Source organism: Neoarius graeffei, chromosome 3 (assembly GCF_027579695.1).
Source record: "Neoarius graeffei isolate fNeoGra1 chromosome 3, fNeoGra1.pri, whole genome shotgun sequence".
NCBI lineage: Eukaryota > Metazoa > Chordata > Actinopteri > Siluriformes > Ariidae > Neoarius > Neoarius graeffei.
This window is the reverse complement of record NC_083571.1, coordinates 7,858,478-7,881,670: the sequence shown is the minus strand read 5'-3', so window position 1 is coordinate 7,881,670 and position 23,193 is coordinate 7,858,478. Positions and strand designations below refer to the sequence as shown.

At 43.4% G+C, this 23,193-nt stretch overlaps 1 protein-coding gene across 2 annotated transcripts in view; it reads right to left on the bottom strand.

Annotated features, from left to right (window-relative positions):
• mthfd1l (methylenetetrahydrofolate dehydrogenase (NADP+ dependent) 1 like) overlaps window positions 1-14,318 on the bottom strand; it is a 166,963-nt gene extending 152,645 nt beyond the window's left edge. For both annotated transcript variants that reach the window (XM_060916342.1, XM_060916343.1), the window contains exons 1-2: window positions 14,003-14,318; window positions 2,968-3,052 (exon numbers count right to left, since the gene is read on the bottom strand). In XM_060916342.1, coding sequence (XP_060772325.1) covers window positions 2,968-3,052; window positions 14,003-14,241 — 324 coding nt within the window. In that variant the 5' untranslated portion in view covers window positions 14,242-14,318. The remainder of the gene's footprint in view (window positions 1-2,967; window positions 3,053-14,002) is intronic.
• Between the last annotated feature and the right edge of the window lie 8,875 nt (window positions 14,319-23,193).

Below are 23,193 nucleotides of genomic sequence, written 5' to 3'. Positions count from 1 at the left end.
GAAACTTCGTAACCAATCAGCACTTATCCTGATCAAGTTCAATTACCCGTTCTACTTCTTGATAAACTTCGGAACCGATCAGAACCAGAAACGAAATAAGAGAAACCTCGATATAACTTCGTAGTATCGGAAGTTATCGAAAGTTCCTCCCTCTTGAGGTAAACAGTACGGCCCTACGGAAACAGGAAACAGTCGAACGCGAGTAGCTTTAACTCATTAGCATAACTACGCAAGATGGTGACGCGCAGAAAACATCGTGACTCTGCATCGACCTCGGAGAGTTTTGAGTCGCAGGGATTTAATTTGTGGTTGACATTCATGAATAGATCCGTGAAACAAATATATATCTTTTCTCTGCTCCTGCTTGTGTTCTCGTTTCTTTCTCTGAAAGATCAAAACATTAGGTGTAGAACTCCATACTCGCTACCGTGTCCGAGTCCAGCCCACGCATTCTAAAGCTGAGATAGCTAAGCGCTAGCTAGAATGATTTGGCTATCTGTCCAGAAAATGACACGTCACGACACGTTGCACTCACTAGGCAGGCTTTCCTTTTCTTTTCCCCTGGAGGGAGAGCCGAGTCTGCCATGTTCGCCCACGCCGACTTGTTTTGGTTAAAAGTAGCTCAAACACGCCCCACGGTGGTCACGTGATGCGATATCATTGCTCACTTGCTTTGGCAATCTCCGGAATCATAAAACGCGGGACGCTTTTTATCTCAGCAAAACATTTACACACAGGATACCCAGTGTATGTGTGTGCAGCAGCGAAACATCTCGAAACTCCAACAGCAATAGAACATTTTGCCCAGAATTCAACTTTGCACTCGGAACCTTTAACACTGACAGACGGAGCGTGCTGAACATTAATTGGTGTAAAAGAGGCGAGGCAGCCTTTAAAGTTTCATGAGATGAATTTTTAAAAGGTGGCACTGGATGAACTTGAGTCATGACTGGTTTGTAACAAAATAGATCAGGGATTCGGAAATGTCTGTAACGAAGGCGCTGTAGCATTAAGAAATGTAACCCTTTCATGCATACATTATTTATACACATCCATGTCATGTACGTAATGAAGGCGGTTGATGGATGTAATTGCTGGAAGGAGTGTTTATTTAAAAATAGGCAGGCAAACAGAACAAAAACATCAGACAAAAGCAGTCAGGAAACATGCAAGGGTCATACGAGGTAGAAATAGAGGATCAGAGGTAAGGTGATAGGCAGAGTCCAAAGAAACAGAGTCAAAACCAGACAAGCGAGACAGAGATACAAGGTTTGGTAAAGTGAGCCGCTAGGTACAACTTCGAAAAGGCTGTGTGTGTTCGGAGTCCTTATAAGAGCACGCTGTGATTGCACTCTAATCCAGAACAGGTGCATGGTAATTAGTCCTTGTGGAACGCTGCGTGCATGTACGTGAGTGAGTGGCGAATGCGTGCAGACAAGACAATTAAAAATTCCTTGATTTGTCCATGAGCAAACACAAGATCAACCGTGAGCTACCGCTCACTGACGTATCCCTCCGCTCTCGCTTATATCAGAATGCAAGCGATCGAAGGAATAGGACACTTATTATGAATGTTGACTTCAACAAATAATTAACTCTGAAACAAGTAAGTAAAGAGCAGTGTCTCTCCCCAGGGATTTCAAATAACATTGTGGTAAACTGTCATTTTGAAATAGCATTTTGCTTCTTGAAATTGCGTCAAAATCCACGCTATATGTTTCGTAAATACATTCAGCTGGTAAACAGGAAGTCGACGTGCGACAGACCTGAAAACGGTACACACGGTATAGAACCCCAAGCTGAAGCTCGGTACCAAATATCAAGCAGTCGTGAATTGTAGTTGCTGAGAAAAGTTTTACGAAAATTTTGTAAATCCACGCTATATGTTTCGTAAATGCATTTAGTCGGTAAACAGGAAGTTGATGCGTGACAGACTTGAAAATGGTATACCGGTAGAACCCCAAGCTAAAGTCTGGTACCAAGTGGCTATGATTTGTGGTTGCTGAGAAAAAGGGTGTTTCGGACGGACGGAGATACGGACGGATGGACAGAGGTAAACCAGTATAAGGCTAAAATATAATCCTTAAATTCATTTTTTTTCCAACATTAGACATTCAAGAAAATATTATTTCTGAACATACAAAAAAAAAAAAAAAAAAACCATCTTCCCACCAAAAAACAAAATATATTCAAAAAAAAATTTTCAAAATCTAAGTGGAGTGTAGCAGGAAAACATTTGTAACTTTTTTACTATTTATTTATTTTATACAGAAAGCTAGCGACGAAAAGTCTAGAATGTTTACATTCATTTTCCTAAAAAAAAAAAAAATCAAACATTTTCCTAAAATATCAAAAAAAAGCCTTAAATAGACACCCATAAGCATAGACACTAAGCATTAAAGGGTTAAAAACTAGGAACACATTTTAAAGTTGATTATAAAAAATTCTCGTCGATACTCACGGTTGCGAGTGTGATCTCGCTTTAATACAACAGGAAATTAATATCAAGTAAGTGACGGTTCGGATCCGACACAGCTAAACGTTCTGTTTATTTTTGATTCGCTAGGGGGAAATCGATCCTGAAGCAGCCCCCCCCCACATACACACACACGCTGTAGCATGTCGGCTAGCTAGCTAGCTCACATCACATTGATTTGCTGTTAAAGATTTTTCAGGTGAAATTGGCTTCCCTTCTTCCTTTCCATCTTCATTTGAAGAGGAGTTTTGATATTTTAGGTCAGGTTATATTCCTGAAAACAGTATCGTTCGTCGTGTCCGTTGAATATTTCGCTAACACTGTCATAGTAACCGTTTCAAACTAGGAAGTGGAATTTTACGTACGTAGAGATACAAACACATCTCGGTGCGGTTATAGGAAATATCAGCACTCTTGGAACGCCACTCGGGAATCAAATTAGTTGACCAGAACTAGCTTGTATAATGTGTTAGGTGCTGTAAGTACCGTACCTGGATGATGGCCAGGGTGGGTTTGATACCTGGGTGGGTTTGCACTACAGCGGTGAGCTCGTCTCTGCTCCTTTGGATGATTTCCCTGTTCCAGAGACACACGGTAAGATGTTTCATCAGTCCACATAGCGAACACACACCGTCCTTGATTAATCCACAATGTAGATTATTTACGTTTCCAAAAGGAGGCCATGTTAATGTCCTGCAGCATTACGCGTTAACAAGAAGAATGAAAATGATGACGGGAGACGGCTAATTCTCCTACTAATACCTCTTCCAAACCAAACCCCAGTCCAGCTCTGGTGTTATCTGAGCAAATGTTCAAACCTTCTTTTCTTATCTCAAACCAAGTGAGTGAACACGGGTTAATCCCTGGTCATGGCAATTCAGGTAGGACCTGGGTCACAACGTGGGAGAGATGCGTAAACATGAACGCTCAGGCTGGAAATCTTATATAATTTACACACACACACACACACACACACCTGGATCTCACGCGATCTTTCTTTCCTCGTGGCCGCATCGTCTCAGAGCTTTTGTTAAATTTTCCTCAGATAAGCACTTGCGGATTGTGTGTCTGTGTGTGTGTATATATATACACACTACTAATAATAATAATAATAATAATAAGCTTTATTTCATCTACAGTGTTTTAACCCAGTACTCAGGAGAAATTAAAAAAATAAATAGGGACCCTATGGTTCCATGTGGCTGCTGCTTATAAATAAAATAGTTTTCTGATCCCATGTCCATACCGTAAATATCGCATGTATACATGTTATCGGTTTTACTCTCTTCATCTCTCGTAAGCATCACCAAGCTGTGAGCAGCATCAGGACTTGGAGGATTTTGGTTACCGATTTTGTTTACTGTGTTTTGTTCAAAATCCAGTGCTGTGAACTTGATCTATTTTCAAAATAGCAAGAAAGCAAGCACTCGTTCGTGAATTGTATTCGAAGCATTATTTAGTACTAATGAGCACATTTTGTTCCCCAAGTGAAGTGTAAAGACTCTAAAATAAAATTGAAAAAATTAAAGCGAATAGCAGAAGTCTGATATCGGCTTCTCGATATACAGTATCTGCCAAAAAGCTAAAAAACTTACAAAAACTTTCAGAAGGACCAAACAAAAGCTGTGATAATCAAAAGGTCAATTTTCTTCAAATAAACACCACTTACTCGATATCGAATCAGTAACCTTGGCAAACCACGAGGTGAATTTCATTTCTTTTATCTGCCGATTATCTTCCAATACTACGGAGTTATAACGAGGTTTCTCTTATTTCGTTTCTGGTTCTGATTAGTTCCAAAGTTTATCAAGAAGTACAACCCCGATTCCAAAAAAGTTGGGACAAAGTACAAATTGTAAATAAAAACGGAATGCAATAATTTACAAATTTCAAAAACTGATATTGTATTCACAATAGAACATAGACAACATATCAAATGTCGAAAGTGACACATTTTGAAATTTCATGACAGCAACACATCTCAAAAAAGTTGGGACAGGGGCAATAAGAGGCTGGAAAAGTTAAAGGTACAAAAAAGGAACAGCTGGAGGACCAAATTGCAACTCATTAGGTCAATTGGCAATAGGTCATTAACATGACTGGGTATAAAAAGAGCATCTTGGAGTGGCAGCGGCTCTCAGAAGTAAAGATGGGAAGAGGATCACCAATCCCCCTAATTCTGCGCCGACAAATAGTGGAGCAATATCAGAAAGGAGTTCGACAGTGTAAAACTGCAAAGAGTTTGAACATATCATCATCTACAGTGCATAATATCATCAAAAGATTCAGAGAATCTGGAAGAATCTCTGTGCGTAAGGGTCAAGGCCGGAAAACCATACTGGGTGCCTGTGATCTTCGGGCCCTTAGACGGCACTGCATCACATACAGGTATGCTTCTGTATTGGAAATCACAAAATGGGCTCAGGAATATTTCCAGAGAACATTATCTGTGAACACAATTCACCGTGCCATCCGCCGTCGCCAGCTAAAACTCTATAGTTCAAAGAAGAAGCCGTATCTAAACATGATCCAGAAGCGCAGACGTCTTCTCTGGGCCAAGGCTCATTTAAAATGGACTGTGGCAAAGTGGAAAACTGTTCTGTGGTCAGACGAATCAAAATGTGAAGTTCTTTATGGAAATCAGGGACGCCGTGTCATTCGGACTAAAGAGGAGAAGGACGACCCAAGTTGTTATCGGCGCTCAGTTCAGAAGCCTGCATCTCTGATGGTATGGGGTTGCATTAGTGCGTGTGGCATGGGCAGCTTACACATCTGGAAAGACACCATCAATGCTGAAAGGTATATCCAGGTTCTAGAGCAACATATGCTCCCATCCAGACGACGTCTCTTTCAGGGAAGACCTTGCATTTTCCAACATGACAATGCCAAACCACATACTGCATCAATTACAGCATCATGGCTGCGTAGAAGAAGGGTCCGGGTACTGAACTGGCCAGCCTGCAGTCCAGATCTTTCACCCATAGAAAACATTTGGCGCATCATAAAACGGAAGATACGACAAAAAAGACCTAAGACAGTTGAGCAACTAGAATCCTACATTAGACAAGAATGGGTTAACATTCCTATCCCTAAACTTGAGCAACTTGTCTCCTCAGTCCCCAGACGTTTACAGACTGTTGTAAAGAGAAAAGGGGATGTCTCACAGTGGGAAACATGGCCTTGTCCCAACTTTTTTGAGATGTGTTGTCATGAAATTTAAAAATCACCTAATTTTTCTCTTTAAATGATACATTTTCTCAGTTTAAACATTTGATATGTCATCTATGTTCTATTCTGAATAAAATATGGAATCTTGAAACTTCCACATCATTGCATTCCGTTTTTATTTACAATTTGTACTTTGTCCCAACTTTTTTGGAATCGGGGTTGTAGAATCAAACTTGATCAGGATAAGTGCTGATTGGTTACGAAGTTTCACTATTGTTACACTCATTCTTACAACACCATGACATCGTGGCTACTGCCTCACTTCGCCTTTATGAGGCAGTAGCCACAAAGACAGCCTCACTGAGGCTGTAGCTCATACCGCCCACTGTTGTTGTGTGCGAGTTTGAAATCTGATCAATCCTGCAGGAGGAGTAGCGATTTTCATGAAATTGCATGTGACCCCTGTGTAGCCGCATCCATGGCAGGTAGCGCCAACTCTTGTTGGAATATGTGTCTTTGGAGTCTTCTGGATGAGTTTCAGTGAAAACGTCCAAGCAGTTTACAAAGAGTAGCGTTTAACGTGACGAGTCATGCAAAAATCTCAAACATCCATAAAATCATAAATATGACAGGTGGCGCCACCGTCTTAACAACTTTTATACAGCATTGTATGTGAGATTGATCAAAACCCGATCAATCCTGTAGGAATAGCAGCGATTTTTGTAAATTGTGGACGGCCGACAACGACGGACAGACGACACGTGATCGCATCAGCTCATCCGGCCTGACCTGCGGCCAGATGAGCTAAAAATGCGACTTCTTGATTCTTGTTTAACATGCTCAAAAATAAACTTCAATCATCATCTTCTTTCAGCTGTTCCCATTCAGGGTCACCACAGCTTATAACGTCCCTCCATCTCCTGAGGAGTGTGCTCCCATCACCCAATCAAGCATCCAGCCAGAGCAGGTCATGATATATTTTTTACCATATTAACATGCCATTGTGTGTTATGCCTGATGTAAAGATTCTCGTCTCTGCGAGCCTACCACACAGATTTAAATACTTGTCATTTTTAGGGCATACCTAACAACGTGTTCTCTTTCTCTCTCTCTCTCTCTCTCCCCCCCCCAATATCTGTCCCTCTGAGTTACATGTTGATCCTGGGATTGAGATGCTGGCCTCTTCTGCCCCTCGGACCTGCTTGATCCATCCTGGTGCCCTGTGTCTGGTCGGAGTTTTATCGCCCCACTTCTGTGAAGGACGGCCCCATGAGGACAGTTGAGGGTTATACCTGTTAAAACTGTTAATATTATAGTCAGGCTGTCTGTTGTTGCCCAAATGAGGATGGGTTCCCTTTTGAGTCTGGTTCCTCTCGAGGTTTCTTCCTCATGTCGTCTGGGGGAGTTTTTCCTTGCCACCGTCGCCACAGGCTTGCTCATTGGGGATAGATTAGGGATAAAATTAGCTCATGTTTTAAGTCGTTCAAATTCTGTAAAGCTGCTTTGCGACAATGTTTATTGTTAAAAGCGCTGTACAAATAAACTTGATTTGATTTGATCTCCTCCTGTCTTCCGTATCTTCTTCTGTCCCACCAATCGTCCTCATGTCCTCCTTCACCACATCCATAAATCTCACCTCTCCAGCTTGATGAACCTGATGAGCTGGAGGAAGTGTATTGTTTCCTGAGAACTGATGAAACATTTCCTGAACACTTATGAAACTCTGTACTGCTCCCAGAACTGCTTTCGTAATCGGCATCCTGCGGGCACACGTGTCTCTGCAGGTTATCACATGATCTGGCATCACACGCAACACCTTTCCTAGCAGCAAAAAAAAAAAAAAACAGCTTATTGGATTTTAAAAAGCTACTTTATTGACTGATTGGTTGGTACACTTTCAGAAAACAAAGTACATCATTGGACCTTTAGAGGCACAATGGCTTGTCACTGGATCAGTACCCTCTAAGGTACTTATTTGTACCCTTTATATACTGATTGGGAAGATTTTTGGTCCTTGAGGTCCAATAATGAGCCCTCGTGGGTACAGTAGTGTAGATTGGACCTTGGGGGACAGAAACAGACACCTACTGTACCCCTATTTATGATGGTGTACTGGATAAAATATTTTTGCAGATTGCAAATATGTTAAAATTTTCAAAAAAATCAATCATTTCATGTCAGCTCACTCAAAATTCAGAACTTTGCCCAGTCCATGTCATGGATTTTCTTGGAAAAAAAAAAATCCATGTGAAAACATCTATTAAATTCATGGGACCTTGCAAAATCCTGTAGCTCGACTCCAAATACTTTCTCAGTTATGATTTTTTTTTCTTGAAATTTGGCTGTTTTCATAATTTTTGGGATTCTTTGTATGTGTATTCAAAATGTCACGAATCACCAGTTATTTTTCACTGGATTGGGTTGAAATTTGTCCAGAAAATCCAAGACACCCAACGGTGTATTTACACGTATTCATGTAAATAGTTTTTGCTGAATATTTAATCAAATGAATGGAAAAAAATGCTGTTTGTTTGGTTTTTACCTGAATTAAGAATCTTGAATTTTCAGGAATTAATGTTTCCCTCAGTGTTCAGTTTTGTTCTACAAATAAAATGGGGAGTGTGGGCAGACTTGGTACGAGGGAGACTTGGGACAGTTTCTAGTCCTATAAATTAATTTCAACCAATCAGATTTTAGATTCCATCATTAGTTAGATGTTGCCCCTGAGAGTAACCGACTTCCTTTGGAGACAAAGCTGGACACTGCAGTAAGGTTTGTGCAGTTTGATATTTTATCAACCAAAACTTCAAAGTATTTTCTTCTTCACTTCCATTCTTCGGTGTAATGTACCCTGGTGAATTGGGGATTTGTTAGAAATTAAAAAGTCAAAGTCCATCTCGTGCCAGGATCTGGTCTTCTCAGGTAGTCTCCTGTCCCAGGACTACCCAACTCCTTGAAGCATCGATCTCCGTTTCGATATCCCTCAGCCTCTCACCTATTATATAGCTAGGGTTACAGTGGTGGTGGTGGTGGTGGGGGTGTCCTCTGGTAACCGTGAGAGTTTGACTTCCCCACTCACATCCGTATTGCGGCGTGCCTTGCCAAACGGCAGTAGGTATCATTTTTATGATGGTCTTTGGTACGACCCGACCACGAGTAGAATTCACGATCTCCCGGTCAAGAAGCAGACACGCTAACCACTAGACCAACTCGCAGTACAAGTTTTGATAGTAAATAAAAATTAAACATGTCAGATTAAGCTAGATATTTTATTTTATATCCCAAGTCTCCTCTCAATATCTCACCGCAAAAAATGACAGAAAAAGAGAAGCCTGAAGGCTTGTGACAAGCTGAGAAACTAATGTTACGGTAACAAGGTATAGTGAATCTTCCATGATTGTCGATTTCCTGTTTGTGGATTTCAGTTCCGCTTTCAACACCATCATGCCGGCTCTTCTGCAAGACAAGCTCTCCCAGCTGAGCATCCCTGACTCCACCTGCAGGTGGATCACTGACTTCCTGTCTGACAGGAAGCAGCACGTGAAGCTGGGGAAACATGTCTCCGACTCCCGAACCATCAGCATCATATCCGCTCAAGGCTGCGTCCTTTCTCCTCTACGCCAACAGCTGCACCTCCAGTCATCAGATTGTCAAGCTCCTAAAGTTTGCAGATGACACCACCCTCATTGGTCTCATCTCTGATGAGGAGGAGTCTGCATGCAGGTGGGAGATTGACCATCTGCATGCAGAACAACTTGGAGCTCAAAGTTCTAAAGACAGTAGAGATGATTGTAAACTTCAGGAGGAGCTCTGCCATACCCTCCCTCCCCCATCACCCTGTTTGACTCCCCAGTAACCTCTGTGGTTATGGTATTTCCACTTCCTGGGCACTATACTCACTCAGGACCTCAAGTGGGAGACGTACCGGTATACCTGCTCTCTCACCAAGAAAGCACAGCAGAGGATGCTCTTCCTGCGGCAGTTGAAGAAGTTCAAGCCGCCAAAGACAATGATGGTGCATTTTTACACCACCATCACCACCTCCTCCATCACCATGTGGTACGTGCTGCCACCGCCAGGGACGAGGGCAGACCGCAGCGCATCATTCGCTCTGCTGAGAGGACGATCAGCTGCAACCTTCCGTCTCTTCAGGACCTGTACGAGTCCAGGACCCTGAGGGGAGCAGAAAGGATTGTGGTCGACCCCTCTCACCCCGGACACAAACTTTCTGAATCACTTCCCTCTGGCAGGATGTTGCGGTCCATTAGAACCAAGACGTCACGCCATAAGGCCGGCGTTTTCCCCACTGCACTATTGGCCTCATCAATAAGGGTCTCCGAGACCCCACTGATTCTAATCTCTAACCTCAGACTCTCAATCTGTGCCATTAATGCACTTCGTCTCTGAACTGCCATTTTGCACATTTCATCTCATGGCCGTCTTCATCCTATGAACTTTTATTGCACGTTCCGGCACACAGTGTACAGCTTGGTTATTTATTTAACCCATTCTCTTCTTATTACACATTCATGTCACGACTCTTCTTTGTCTTCATCACGTGACCTGTTTTTTTTTTTTTTTGCACATTCCAGGACATACTGTACAGCTTGGACTTCAAAACAACCCACACACATAGTCCTTAAATATGTCCATTTTCCAAATGTGTATAATTTAGATTCGTCTAAATACAAAAGTAGTTATACTTTTGTAGTTGTACTTTTGCACCAACCACCAAAGCAAATTATGTGGTAAAGTATGTGAGAACAGGGCGGCACGGTGGTGTAGTGGTTAGCGCTGTCGCCTCACAGCAAGAAGGTCCTGGGTTCGAGCCCCGTGGCCGGCGAGGGCCTTTCTGTGTGGAGTTTGCATGTTCTCCCCGTGTCCGCATGGGTTTCCTCCGGGTGCTCCGGTTTCCCCCCCAGTCCAAAGACATGCAGGTTAGGTTAACTGGTGACTCTAAATTGCCTGCGACCCTGTAGAAGGATAAAGCGGCTAGAGATAGTGAGATGAGATGAGTATGTGAGAACGTATTTGGAAATAAACTCGAGTCTAATTCTGATTCTACCTGCAAAGAATTTCATACAATCTACAAAAGTCCACAACGGCAGCATGATGGTGTAGTGGTTAGCACCGTCGCCTCACAACAGGAAGGTTCTGGGTTTGAGCCCAGTGGCCAACAGGGGTCTTTCTATGTGGAGTTTGCACGTTTTCCCCGTGTCTGCATGGGTTTCTTCCGGGTGCTCCGGTTTCCCCCACAGTCCAAAGACATGTGGTTAGGTAAAAATACCCAGCCACTGGGGTTGTGCAAGCCAGTGGATACCAGAGATGGACAGTAACAAAGTACATTTACTTGAGTACTGTACTTAAGTACACTTTGAGTATCTGTACTTTACTTGAGTATTTTTTTTTTTGGAAACTTATGACTTTAACTTCACTACATTTGAAAGACAATATTGTACTTTTCACTCCACTACATTTCTATCAAGGTCCTCGTTACTATGAAGCAGCTTTAAAAGTGGGTTTTCTTTTCTAAAACATGATTGATTTTCCCGCAGGTGACACTGAGAGCCGATCAGTAATCACTAGGGTCACATCACGTCCATAGACTGGATAAAATCAAGTTCAATGGTTTCTCCGCAGCATTATTTGAACACAATCAGTTGATGGCAGAATGGAAGGAGGTGGTTCTTCTGGAGAATGCATGCTCCCATGTCCATACTTAGAACCCATGTTTCAGTCTTCTGAAAGGAATCATGATTTGTTTCGTTTTAAATGTTTGCTTTGTTTGCCAAAAATGAACCACATCACAGCCTACAAAAACTCGCCGTCCAACCTGCGGAAGCACATTGAGGTCTGTAAACGTTTTATTCCAAGAGAAAGCTTGCAGTGAAGTTGTCTGTGCTTTTAGAGCTAGTGATAACGTTGCAATACGGTAGCTATGCAGTCTGGTTAGTCAAATGACTTTCTATGGATTTGCCCGCCAAGTTGCCATCTCCTTGTCCACGGCTAACGTTAACACATAGCTAGTTAACTTGGACACTGTTAGTTAGCATGTAAAAACGGAGTTACGCTAACATGAATAATGTTAACTTAGCTGAAGTGCTTTCAGAAATATGTTTTAGCATAATCTTGCCAAATAAACAGAATGTAGAAATCTTTCTTTTCTAGTAGCGTTAGCTACACAATATGATTTCGAGTTTGAAAAGAGTTTGCTCGCATGTCAGGTGGAGCGTCACTGACTAGCTAGCTCAACGTTAAACCACCATGATGGCACAGCATGCGTTCATTTTGTGAATTCACATTTCTGTCTTTGGTAACGGCGTTAGGTTTTGTAAGCGCTGTGGCAATAATACAACGATGCGTTGACAGAAAATGTACTTTAAATACTTAAGTATTTTTAAAAGCAAGTACTTTAACTTTAGTAAAAATTTAACCAGTGGGATCTGTACTTTATTACTTAAGTCAAAGTTGGGTACTTTGTCCACCTCTGGTGTATACTTAATACCCGCCCCAAGCCCACATAGATTGGCTTTCATTATTAAATCATAATAATATGTCTGTCTCACTATATTGTATATTATATATTTTACAAATTTAATAGCGTAGACATAGATTATTAGCATAAGTTTATACACATCTCCAATGGAAACCAAAGTCAGCTGAGTGGATCTTGTGTTTAATGAAGTTATGATGATGACCATGATGATTATTATTATTGTTATAATAAAGATTAGGGAGGGTCGTGTCAGGAAGGGCATCCGGTGTAAAAACCTATGCCAAAGGGGGTTGAAAATTAATTGGGGATTTGCCCTGTATTCTTTCCCTGTCACTTGTTAAATCAGGTGACAAATCAAATAAATTAAAGCTGAAAACTTGTCCCTCTCAGCTCTCCCTATATATATCACATTTTAAAATAAAATCGGTCACTTCCAAAGTTATTATTATTATCCATCCATCCATTATCTGTAGCCACTTATCCTGTCCTACAGGTCACAGGCAAGCTGGAGCCTATCCCAGCTGACTACGGGCGAAAGGCGGGGTACACCCTGGACAAGTCGCCAGGTCATCACAGGGCTGACACATAGACACAGACAACCATTCACACTCACATTCACACCTACGCTCAATTTAGAGTCACCAGTTAACCTAACCTGCATGTCTTTGGACTGTGGGGGAAACCGGAGCACCCGGAGGAAACCCACGCGGACACGGGGAGAACATGCAAACTCCTCACAGAAAGGCCCTCGCCGGCCCCAGGGCTCGAATCCGGACCTTCTTGCTGTGAGGCGACAGTGCTAACCACTCCACCACCGTGCTGCCCTGTGGATTTCTTATGAAAAAAATATATTTAAACCATGAGTAGGATATGGAGTCACACAACAGTGCAAAAGAAATACTGTTTCTGAAGGATTTTAATCATAATATTTCATAGTGGCGGCACGGTGGTGTAGTGGTTAGCGCTGTCGCCTCACAGCAATAAGGTCCTGGGTTCGAGCCCCGGGGCCGGCGAGGGCCTTTCTGTGCGGAGTTTGCATGTTCTCCCCGTGTCCGCGTGGGTTTCCTCTGGGTGCTCCGGTTTCCCCCACAGTCCAAAGACATGCAGGTTAGGTTAACTGGTGACTCTGAATTGAGCATAGGTGTGAATGTGAGTGTGAATGGTTGTCTGTGTCTATGTGTCAGCCCTGTGATGACCTGGCGACTTGTCCAGGGTGTACCCCGCCTTTCGCCCGTAGTCAGCTGGGATAGGCTCCAGCTTGCCTGCGACCCTGTAGAAGGATAAAGCAGCTAGAGATAATGAGATGAGATGAGATGAGATGAGATGAGATATTTCATAGTTAAGTATAAAGTTAGAGTGCGGGGACAGGTAACACATGCTATTTTTCAGTGTTTTAGGTAGTTTTTATTAATCCTTACAATTATATATCTTAATTTGAAATCAGATCAATGTGCAGGACATTCTGCGTAATAAGGAAATGTATTTTAAAGTACACTTTTATGTGCATTTATACATGTAATTTTCTAGGGATGGAAATGGCACCGATTCGGTGGAATGGCTCTTATGAAAGTTTAACAAAAGTCGGGCTTTGTTCAGTGTGTTAATGAAAACTGTCCAATCTGGCAACCACAATTACATCACACCGGATCAAACACCGGCAGCACGTGGGACAAATTTCAGTAAACAGTTTTAATTATTCAAAAAAAGAAAGAAAAGAAAGCCCAACGTTATATCCTGTTGATTATTTAAGTATCATTTGATGGAAACATCAGAAATAATAAATCCCTTAAATGTTGCTTCCTGTTTCTTTGATGTTGTTGCTGTTGTTACAAGTTCAAAGTGAGCTCGTGCGCCGTTCTTACCGGATGATATTCTCGCTCGCGGACCCGCCGCCGCCGCTCTTCTCGCGCGGTGTGTGAAAGCTGAGATCCGGTGAACGGTCCGAAGCTCCGGTACCGCCGATGCTGCTGGTCGCCGTGCGCCGAACCGGCAACCAAAACCCGGTCCTGTTCCCCGGTACCGAGCTCGTCCGGGGGCTGAAGGCTCTCCGTGGAGTCACGGCTCGTGAGACCGCGTGGCGGAAAACCGGGGAGAGTTTCATGATGTCTAACCGGAGAGCAGTCAAGAGCGCGCGCGCACAAACACTGGAACGGCACGCGATTTACCGACAGCTGTGTGTGATTCACTTCACTTCACTGAATCGATTCTTTGTGTCGATTCTTACACACAGCCTACAATAACCTCATCTCCTCTCATTATCTCTAGCCGCTTTATCCTTCTACAGGGTCGCAGGCAAGCTGGAGCCTATCCCAGCTGACTACGGGCGAAAGGCGGGGTACATCCTGGACAAGTCGCCAGGTCATCACAGGGCTGACACATAGACACAGACAACCATTCACACCCACATTCACACCTACGCTCAATTTAGAGTCACCAGTTAACCTAACCTGCATGTCTTTGGACTGTGGGGGAAACCGGAGCACCCGGAGGAAACCCACGCGGACACGGGGAGAACATGCAAACTCCGCACAGAAAGGCCCTCGCCGGCCACGGGGCTCGAACCGGGACCTTCTTGCTGTGAGGCGACAGCACTAACCACTACACCACCATGCCGCCCCCCTACAACAACCTTCTGGGGGAAAAGCCAGATGTTCGAGCTGGGCTGAGATACAAACACATCAGTACTGGGTTTCATTTTGAGTTTTTGTGGAACCTGAGAGCAAGACCATCAACACACAGAATGGTGTGAAGAAGCAAGAAGACAGTCTGGGGCTGATTTCGGCATCATTCTGCATTTGGTGGTGGGATTTCTGTCCCACCCTGTTGAGTTTCTTTTACTACGAACTTTCGCATATAACAAGCTAAGTTCGTGTCCCTCGCCTTTTGTGACAACTACTTGGAGTCCATCCATTATCTCTAGCCGCTTTATCCTGTCCTACAGGGTCACGGGCAAGCTGGAGCCTATCCCAGCTGACTATGGGCGAGAGACGGGGTACATCCTGGACAAATCGCCAGGTCATCACAGGGCTGACACATATGCCCCTTTTCCACCAAAGCAGTTCCATGGCTGGTTCGGGGCCAGTGCTTAGTTTGGAACCAGGTTTTCTGTTTCCACTGACAAAGAACTGGCTCTGAGGTCAGAAAAACCAGTTCCAGGCTAGCACCAACTCTCTGCTGGGCCAGAGGAAAGAACCACTTACGTCAGCGGGGGGCAGAGTTGTTAAGACCAACAACAAGACCGCGAAAGATCGCCATTTTTAAGTGACAAGAAGCAGCAGCTGTACAAACATGAAGTCATCCATTATTATTATTGTTGTTGCTGCTGCTGCTTCTTCCGTGTTGTTTTTGCTTCGATGTTCACGCCAAGGTTTATGCAAACGTAGCGACGTAACTGACGTATACAACGACGTAATGACGTGGCTTCCCTTAGCACCGCGAGCTATGGAAAAGCAAACTGGTTCTCAGCTGGCTCGCAAGTTGAACGAGTTGTGAGCCAGCACCAGCACTGGCCCCGAACCAGCCCTGGAACTGATTTGGTGGAAAAGGGGTACAAGACACAGACAACCATTCACACTCACGGTCAATTTAGAGCCACCAATTATCCTAACCTGCATGTCTTTGGACTGTAGGAGAAACCGGAGCACCCGAGGAAACCCACGTGGAGAGCATGCAAACCTCACGCAGAAAGGCCCTCGTCGGCTGCTGGGCTCGAACCCAGGACCTTCTTGCTGTGAGGCGACAGTGCTAACCACTACTTGGAGTCTTCAAAAAAAAAAATCACTATGTCATATCCACGTGCAGCACCATTACGACTAATTACAGTACTATGCACCTGTTCTGGATTACAGTGCAATCACAGCACGCTCTTATAAAGTCTCTTTAAACGCACAGACTTGGTGAAGTATACACACTGTACCTGGTGTCTAACATTACCAAGCCTTTGTATCTGTGTATTGCCTTTCTGTTTTTTTGTGTATTTGGACTCTGCATTTCGTCTTTACCTCCACCGTTCTGTTTGTGCCTCGCGTGACCGTTGCCCGTTTCACGACCCTGCTTTTGTCTTGTCTTACATTTTTTATCTGTCTGTAAATAAGCACTCTTCCTGCAGTTACATCCGTCATTCACCTGCTACATACGCACTAAGCCATGCGTTCCTCTTCCCACCGGAGACAAACAATAAGTAATCAAATCCGCAGTTGAGTTAACAATACATGTTAATGCCATAAAACAAAGGCTTAATGAGCCTCGCTTGGGTGTCGATCACAAACAATTATCGAGAATGGAGATCAAAGGATCAATAAAAGTATGAAATGACTGCTGATACTGATAAACTTAACACCTAGTTAAGGCACACTGGTGGTGTTTTTATACCCCCCCCCCACCCAGCCCCACCTCACAACGCGACATAAATGACATCATCGGTGATTTGTAACACATGAATGAACTGAATGGTGAAGATTTAGAAAACAGAGCAAGTCAGTGGGTGGACGTTGACATGATACGGTACACTGGTAACCTCCGTCATTTCCATAACAGATGAAGAAATCATTACCTCCATCCGTGATCCTTTAACTCAGTCCTGGGACCTGCAGGAATGTGAGGGGAGTTGAGTGAATGAACAGCACTTTCCCCTCCCTCTGTATCATGGCTGAAGTGCCCTTGAGCAAGGCACTGAACCCCCAACTGCTCCCCGGGTGCCGTAGCATAGCTGCACACTGCTCTGGGTATGTGTGTGTGTTCACTGCTTCAGATGGATTACATGCAGAGGAGGAATTTCACTGTGCTTGTGTAGATGTGACAAAAATAAAGGCTTCTTATTTATGCTTAACTTATCTAAACTCAGAATTACGGTACAGAATTAAATTTCTAGCGTGACACGTTCGAGCTACAAAGTGGGAAAAGACATGGACGTATCCATGTTTTGTTCACCAAAAGCTAGCCAGCTAACATTAATGATCACAAGTTTGAAGTGTTAGCTTTCGAAGTGTACGGTCAGCGTTAAAAATGTAACCGACTAACGAGTTTATGTTGATTGATCTCAAGTACTGGAAAACAGGAATTTATATTTATTTAATAGCTTGCCTAGCTCGCTAATCTAGTTTATTAAAGGAACACTTCAACCGGAAATGAACTTCGCATAAATTTCATTTGAACCCTAAGATTTTGTATTTGGTGTCTTTATTTTCACACTACAGCTACCAAGCTTACAAAGAAGTTTAACCTTAAACATTTCATTAAATATTAAATATGTCCTATCAAATCAAATCCGAATCACTTCTATCCTCCGATTCCACTTTGAAACTTTAAGCCACGCCTCCTCGCTGGCACGGAATGACATCATTATGTCCTGAGGAAGAAAGTGATTCATCTTCAAGGTGGAGCTGCGAGAGTTGTGTTTGTTTTATCGATAATGATGAGTCATGTAAAGTCAGAGAACATACCAGCAGGTCTGTTAGAGATGCTGAATAATGTGTGGTGATTGATTATGGTGCTTTCGCGGTGTTTTACTGTTTTGTCAGTTTGTACAGAACCCTGGTGTGGATCTGTTACGCACGTGAGACCTCAGTAATCATGCTCAGGTCCAAGAACATCTCATACCACTTTTGGACCAACAGGGAATGGGTTTTGATCTGTTCGGAGCATCTCATCTCATCTCATTATCTCTAGCCGCTTTATCCTGTTCTACAGGGTCGCAGGCAAGCTGGAGCCTATCCCAGCTGACTACGGGCGAAAGGCGGGGTACACCCTGGACAAGTCGCCAGGTCATCACAGGGCTGACACATAGACGCAGACAACCATTCACACTCACATTCACACCTACGGTCAATTTAGAGTCACCAGTTAACCTAACCTGCATGCCTTTGGACTGTGGGGGAAACCGGAGCACCCGGAGGAAACCCACGCGGACACGGGGAGAACATGCAAACTCCACACAGAAAGGCCCTCGCCGGCCACGGGGCCCGAACCCGGACCTTCTTGCTGTGAGGCGACAGCGCTAATCACTACACCACCGTGCCGCCCCTGTTCGGAGCATTTTGACCAAAATTAAATTGGTTTGGAACCTGAAAAGTTGGTTCCTAGCTGGAACCAAAATATAGCTAGGTTTTCCAGCATGAACCATGATGACATCAGTGGGCATGTCATTAGTTTGGAGAGGAAGCAGAGCACAGTAATGGAGAATGCAACGGAAAAGGATACATCTTCAGGAAAAAATATCCGTAATAACAGAACAAAAGTTCGGAGGTAATCAATGCGGTCTGCAATCGTGCCACTACTGTTCACACCCTTTGTGGATTGTGTAAAAATAAAACAGGTATCACGGAGGTTTGTGATGCATCCTTGATTCCAATGGTTCTGCTCAAAACCGATGAAAACTTTTGCACACAAATGCACAATTACCACTTTGCACCTGTCTTTGTCTTGCCATTTATGTTGTTTATTGTACTTAGATAGTTAGATGCTTAGATAGCAAATGTCTACTGAGATCGCTATAGCTATTTAACAGTTATTCCACGAAATCGAGTCGTACATGAGCCGATAGCGGCTATAATCCATGTACGACAAGATTGAGTGGAATAACTGTTTTATTCTATTCACATTCAATGGATTTTGAGAAACGGAGCATTTTTATTTTTTGCAAATTCAATAAATAAAAACTTTATACAAAATGTCCGACAAAATCATTTCCGCTTAGAATGTAAACAAACCGGCGAAATGACAGGAGCAATTTGTGAAAAATGCAAAAATAATAATAATTATTGAAAAAAGATACGTTCTGACCATCAAATACTTTCATTCCATATTTTGTTGCTTTTTTGTATTTTTTGGGGTTTTGTTTTCGAGTAGAGTTTTTATTTCGTCCTCGGGTGGTTCAGTAACATGCTCCGCCATTTTGTTTTTCTCTACTCACGGTAGGTATATGAGCTGATAGCCTAGTAGTAGGGTAGCCAATCAGAGCACATGATTGCTCATATCCAGTGAATGTGGATAGAATAAATATTTATATACCTTATTTTGTAATCTATTTTCTCTATAAATGCACCATGGGGAGCCTGAGGGAAACGGTATTTCAATGCACTGTATCCATCCATCCATTATCTATGACTGCTTATCCTGTACAGGGTCACAGGCAAGCTGGAGCCTATCCCAGCTGACTATGGGTGAGAGGTGGGGTACACCCTGGACAAGTCAGCAGATCATCACAGGGTTGACACATAGAGACAAACAACCATTCACACCTACGGTCAATTTAGAGTCACCAATTAACCTAACCTGCATGTCTTTGGACTGTGGGGGAAACCGGAGTACCCGGAGGAAACCCACACAGACACGGGGAGAACATGCAAACTCCGCACAGAAAGGCCCCCATCAGCCACTGGGCTCAAACCCAGAACCTTCTTGCTGTGAGGCGACAGTGCTAATCACTACACCACTGTGCCATCTTTTGAATCTTGAATCTTGATTCCTGAATCTTGAAACATGGGCCAGTTCACTCGCTGGCACCAATGTCCAAAGAATCCTGAATAGAACTGGTTCAAGAACCCGTTCCCTGTTGGTTGAAAAGGGGTATGAAACCTGGTCTCGTCCTGCTTCCAAGTGAACTCTAATGAGAAAGTGATTCAACTCTGAATCGACTCAACTGCCAGAAGTGAATCAAACATGCCATGCAGAATTTTTATGTAGATGTTTCGCTCTAAAATGAGTTAAAGGACAGAGCTGTAGTGCTGCAGAAATACCACGTGTTCTGGAAAGTTCAAGCAAAGTTTTCAAAACAAAAACGTCTTCTGGAAAGTTCAAACAAAGGCCGTCCTTCACAGGAGCGATGTGATGAGACTCCAGCCAGAAGTAAGGCATCAGGATGGATCAGGCAGGTCCGAGGAGCAGAAGAGATCAGCATCTTACTAGTGTCTCAGGATCAACATGTAACTCGACGGGGGAGGGACACGACACAGGTTGTTAGGTATGCCCAATGTCACCTAATGAGTAAGAACAGGATACATCTTGCTCTGAGTGCAAGCAGGGACTTCGACAAAATTAACTATGACAGCGTAACTAAAAGGGGAGAGCCAGAAGGTAACACAGACATGAGGGAACCCTGGGACATAAAGCAACCAGCCACTACACCATCAACAAACCTGAGTGAGTGGGGCGGACAATAGCATCCATACATTCCAGTTTACCAAAACGCTCTATGCCTGAGGACCCTCCAGATCTACTCCTTTACCAAATAAAAACTATTAACAAAAGCCTTGATTAAACATGTGTTTTCAGCCTCGACTTAAACGCTGAGACTGTGTCTGAGTCTCGAACACTACTTGAAAGGCCATTCCATAACTGTGGGGCTTTGTAAGAAAAGGCTCTGCCCCCTGATGTACGGTAGCCTTCACTATACCAGGTACCAACAAATAGCCTGCACCTTAAGTCAGGTGGGTCATAAAGGACCAGAAGTTCAAACAAACCGAAATGATCTATTTTTGCTCTGATTCAGATTCGTTACTTGATGCTATCTGGTGGCTGTACACTTCACTTCAGGGTTGTCACGTTCACCTCGTACCTTTTAACACAAATCTGCAAAAGTTCATAAACTACATTTCTTGGATGTTTGGCTACATTTGGGACAAAGAGGATTCGTCCGAAAATTATATTTTCTACATATTTTTGTGTATTTGAGTCTTTGACACTTTTATTTAATCAAGGCTGGAAAGTGATTCACATGATTCACTTCAAAGAATCGATTCGTTCATGTGAATCAAGGTCATCCCTTTCTGTTTAGTCCAGGGCATTAAAGACATCATAAACTCTTTTGAAATGTATATATTTATAACGGTTCCGTTAAAGGAGAGTGTATAGTGTCTGTGTGTTAGAATAATAAACTCCACGTGATTGTGCTGTGAAGCTTTCAGCTGATGTGAGCCCACTTTAATTGGAGTCACTCCGTAGAGCTGTGGTCTAGTCACATTTTAATCATGATGTGTGTGTGTGTGTGTGTGTGTGTGTAACAGCAGTGAACATCAAATGTTAACTGTCTCCATACACCATGCTGTTTTGACTCCATTCTTTCAATATGCAGTCTTTTCTCCCTAATCACCTTTAAATCATCTTCAGGATTTTCACAAGAACGTAGTTGATTCATTCCTATGTGTAACATCTCCTTTTAGATTTTTGCACTTCATATTGATTTCTGAATCCAAAGAGGTTTATATTACTTAAAACAAGTCCAGCAGGTTTCATTTAGCGCTTAAGAGAAGCAGTTAGGAGCTCAACCTGTATGTGGACATCCAGAAAAGCGTCCTGGGTGAAGCTCCTCGTGAAGGTGGTTGGGAAGAACTGAGCATGTATAAAGCTTCATCAGAAATAGGCCACATCTCATCTCATTTCATCTCATCTCATTATCTGTAGCCGCTTTATCCTGTTCTACAGGGTCGCAGGCAAGCTGGAGCCTATCCCAACTGACTACGGGCGAAAGGCGGGGTACACCCTGGACAAGTCGCCAGGTCATCACAGGGCTGACACATAGACACAGACAACCATTCACACTCACATTCACACCTACGCTCAATTTAGAGTCACCAGTTAACCTAACCTGCATGTCTTTGGACTGTGGGGGAAACCGGAGCACCCGGAGGAAACCCACGCGGACACGAGGAGAACATGCAAACTCCGCACAGAAAGGCCCTACACCACCATGCCACCTCATATTTTATATATGTCATTCCAGAGTACATTTCGGAGTACATTTCGCGTCTCTGAGATAAATCTTTTGTTATTTTCCACAAAAGAAATCTTTATTGAATCAGTTTTGAACAATAATGCAAATTAAGACAAACTTTCACCAACAGCAATGCTTGATGTACATTTTAGACCCAATTTATCCATAAAACATTAACTAAATGACTCCCACTCCTCCACCCACACTATTGGCCGTCTATTGCCGCTTTTCCACTACCAACGCGGCTGAGTCGGGCTGAGCCGTGCCGTGCTGAGTTGGGCTGAGTCGAGCTGAGCGGGGCTGTTGGAGTTGCATTTTGACTACAACCGCGCTGAACCATGCTGGCTGGAAGTGGGTGGACACATTGGGTGGAGTTAGCGAAAGTGGGTGGACGTCACGTGATGTCGTTAGGCGGCGCAAACAGTGACATCAGTGATCTTTTAAGCGGTAGTCTCACGACCCGGAGAGTAAACAATAAACATGGAGGACATGGAGTCGTTAGTGTTGCTGGTCTTGGTGCTGTGGCTTGTTGTCACCGACAACGCCAACAGATACTGGCAAGAGCGTATAGATGAGGCAAGGCGCATAAGGCTTCAGAAATTCTCCTAATTCGTAATTCTTCTTCTTCCGGGTTTACGGTGTTTACAGATCCCAGCGTGCTCGCAGGGCGTGTGTGGGCATGTGAGGACACTCCTCCTCACCAATCAGTGCACAGGGGAGTGTCTGCTCACGCCCCTAGCCCCACTCGGCTCGGTTTGGCTCGCTTCAGGCCTACTCCAAAACCGTGCGAGTTTTGGGTGCTAAGCAGGGCTGAAGCGAGCTGAGTCGTGCTGCTCTGAGGTAGTCGAAACGCGAGCCGTGTCGAGCTGAAGTGAGCTGAAAAAGGGTAGTGGAAAAGGGCCATTTGACTCCTGATTCATCCGTTCAACTCGAATAAACAGGAAGTTTATTCGATTCACGTCTCGCGATTGTTTTTTGGGGCTTATTCTATTAACTGTTATAAAATCAATTTCAGAGAAAGGCTATTTTCTGTATTATGTGAAATTTCAGTGATAAACAACCCATATTTTTTTATCCATCCTAATGTTCTTGTCAACTCTGTTAACTCTGTTATAAAACCGCATAAAATCCACAAAGACTTTTAACGATATGCATAACAACTGCACCTTGAAGTGATGTCACTTCCTCTGGCGGGAAACTTCAGAAAGGCAGCGAGGTACGTTATGTTTCTTCTCTCATTAATTTGAACAAAAGGTTGAGGATACGCCAAGAGTAGATGAATTATTCGTCAAATCTGTTATTGTGATATCGGGGTGAATATCTCACTCATTTTTTTAACACAAT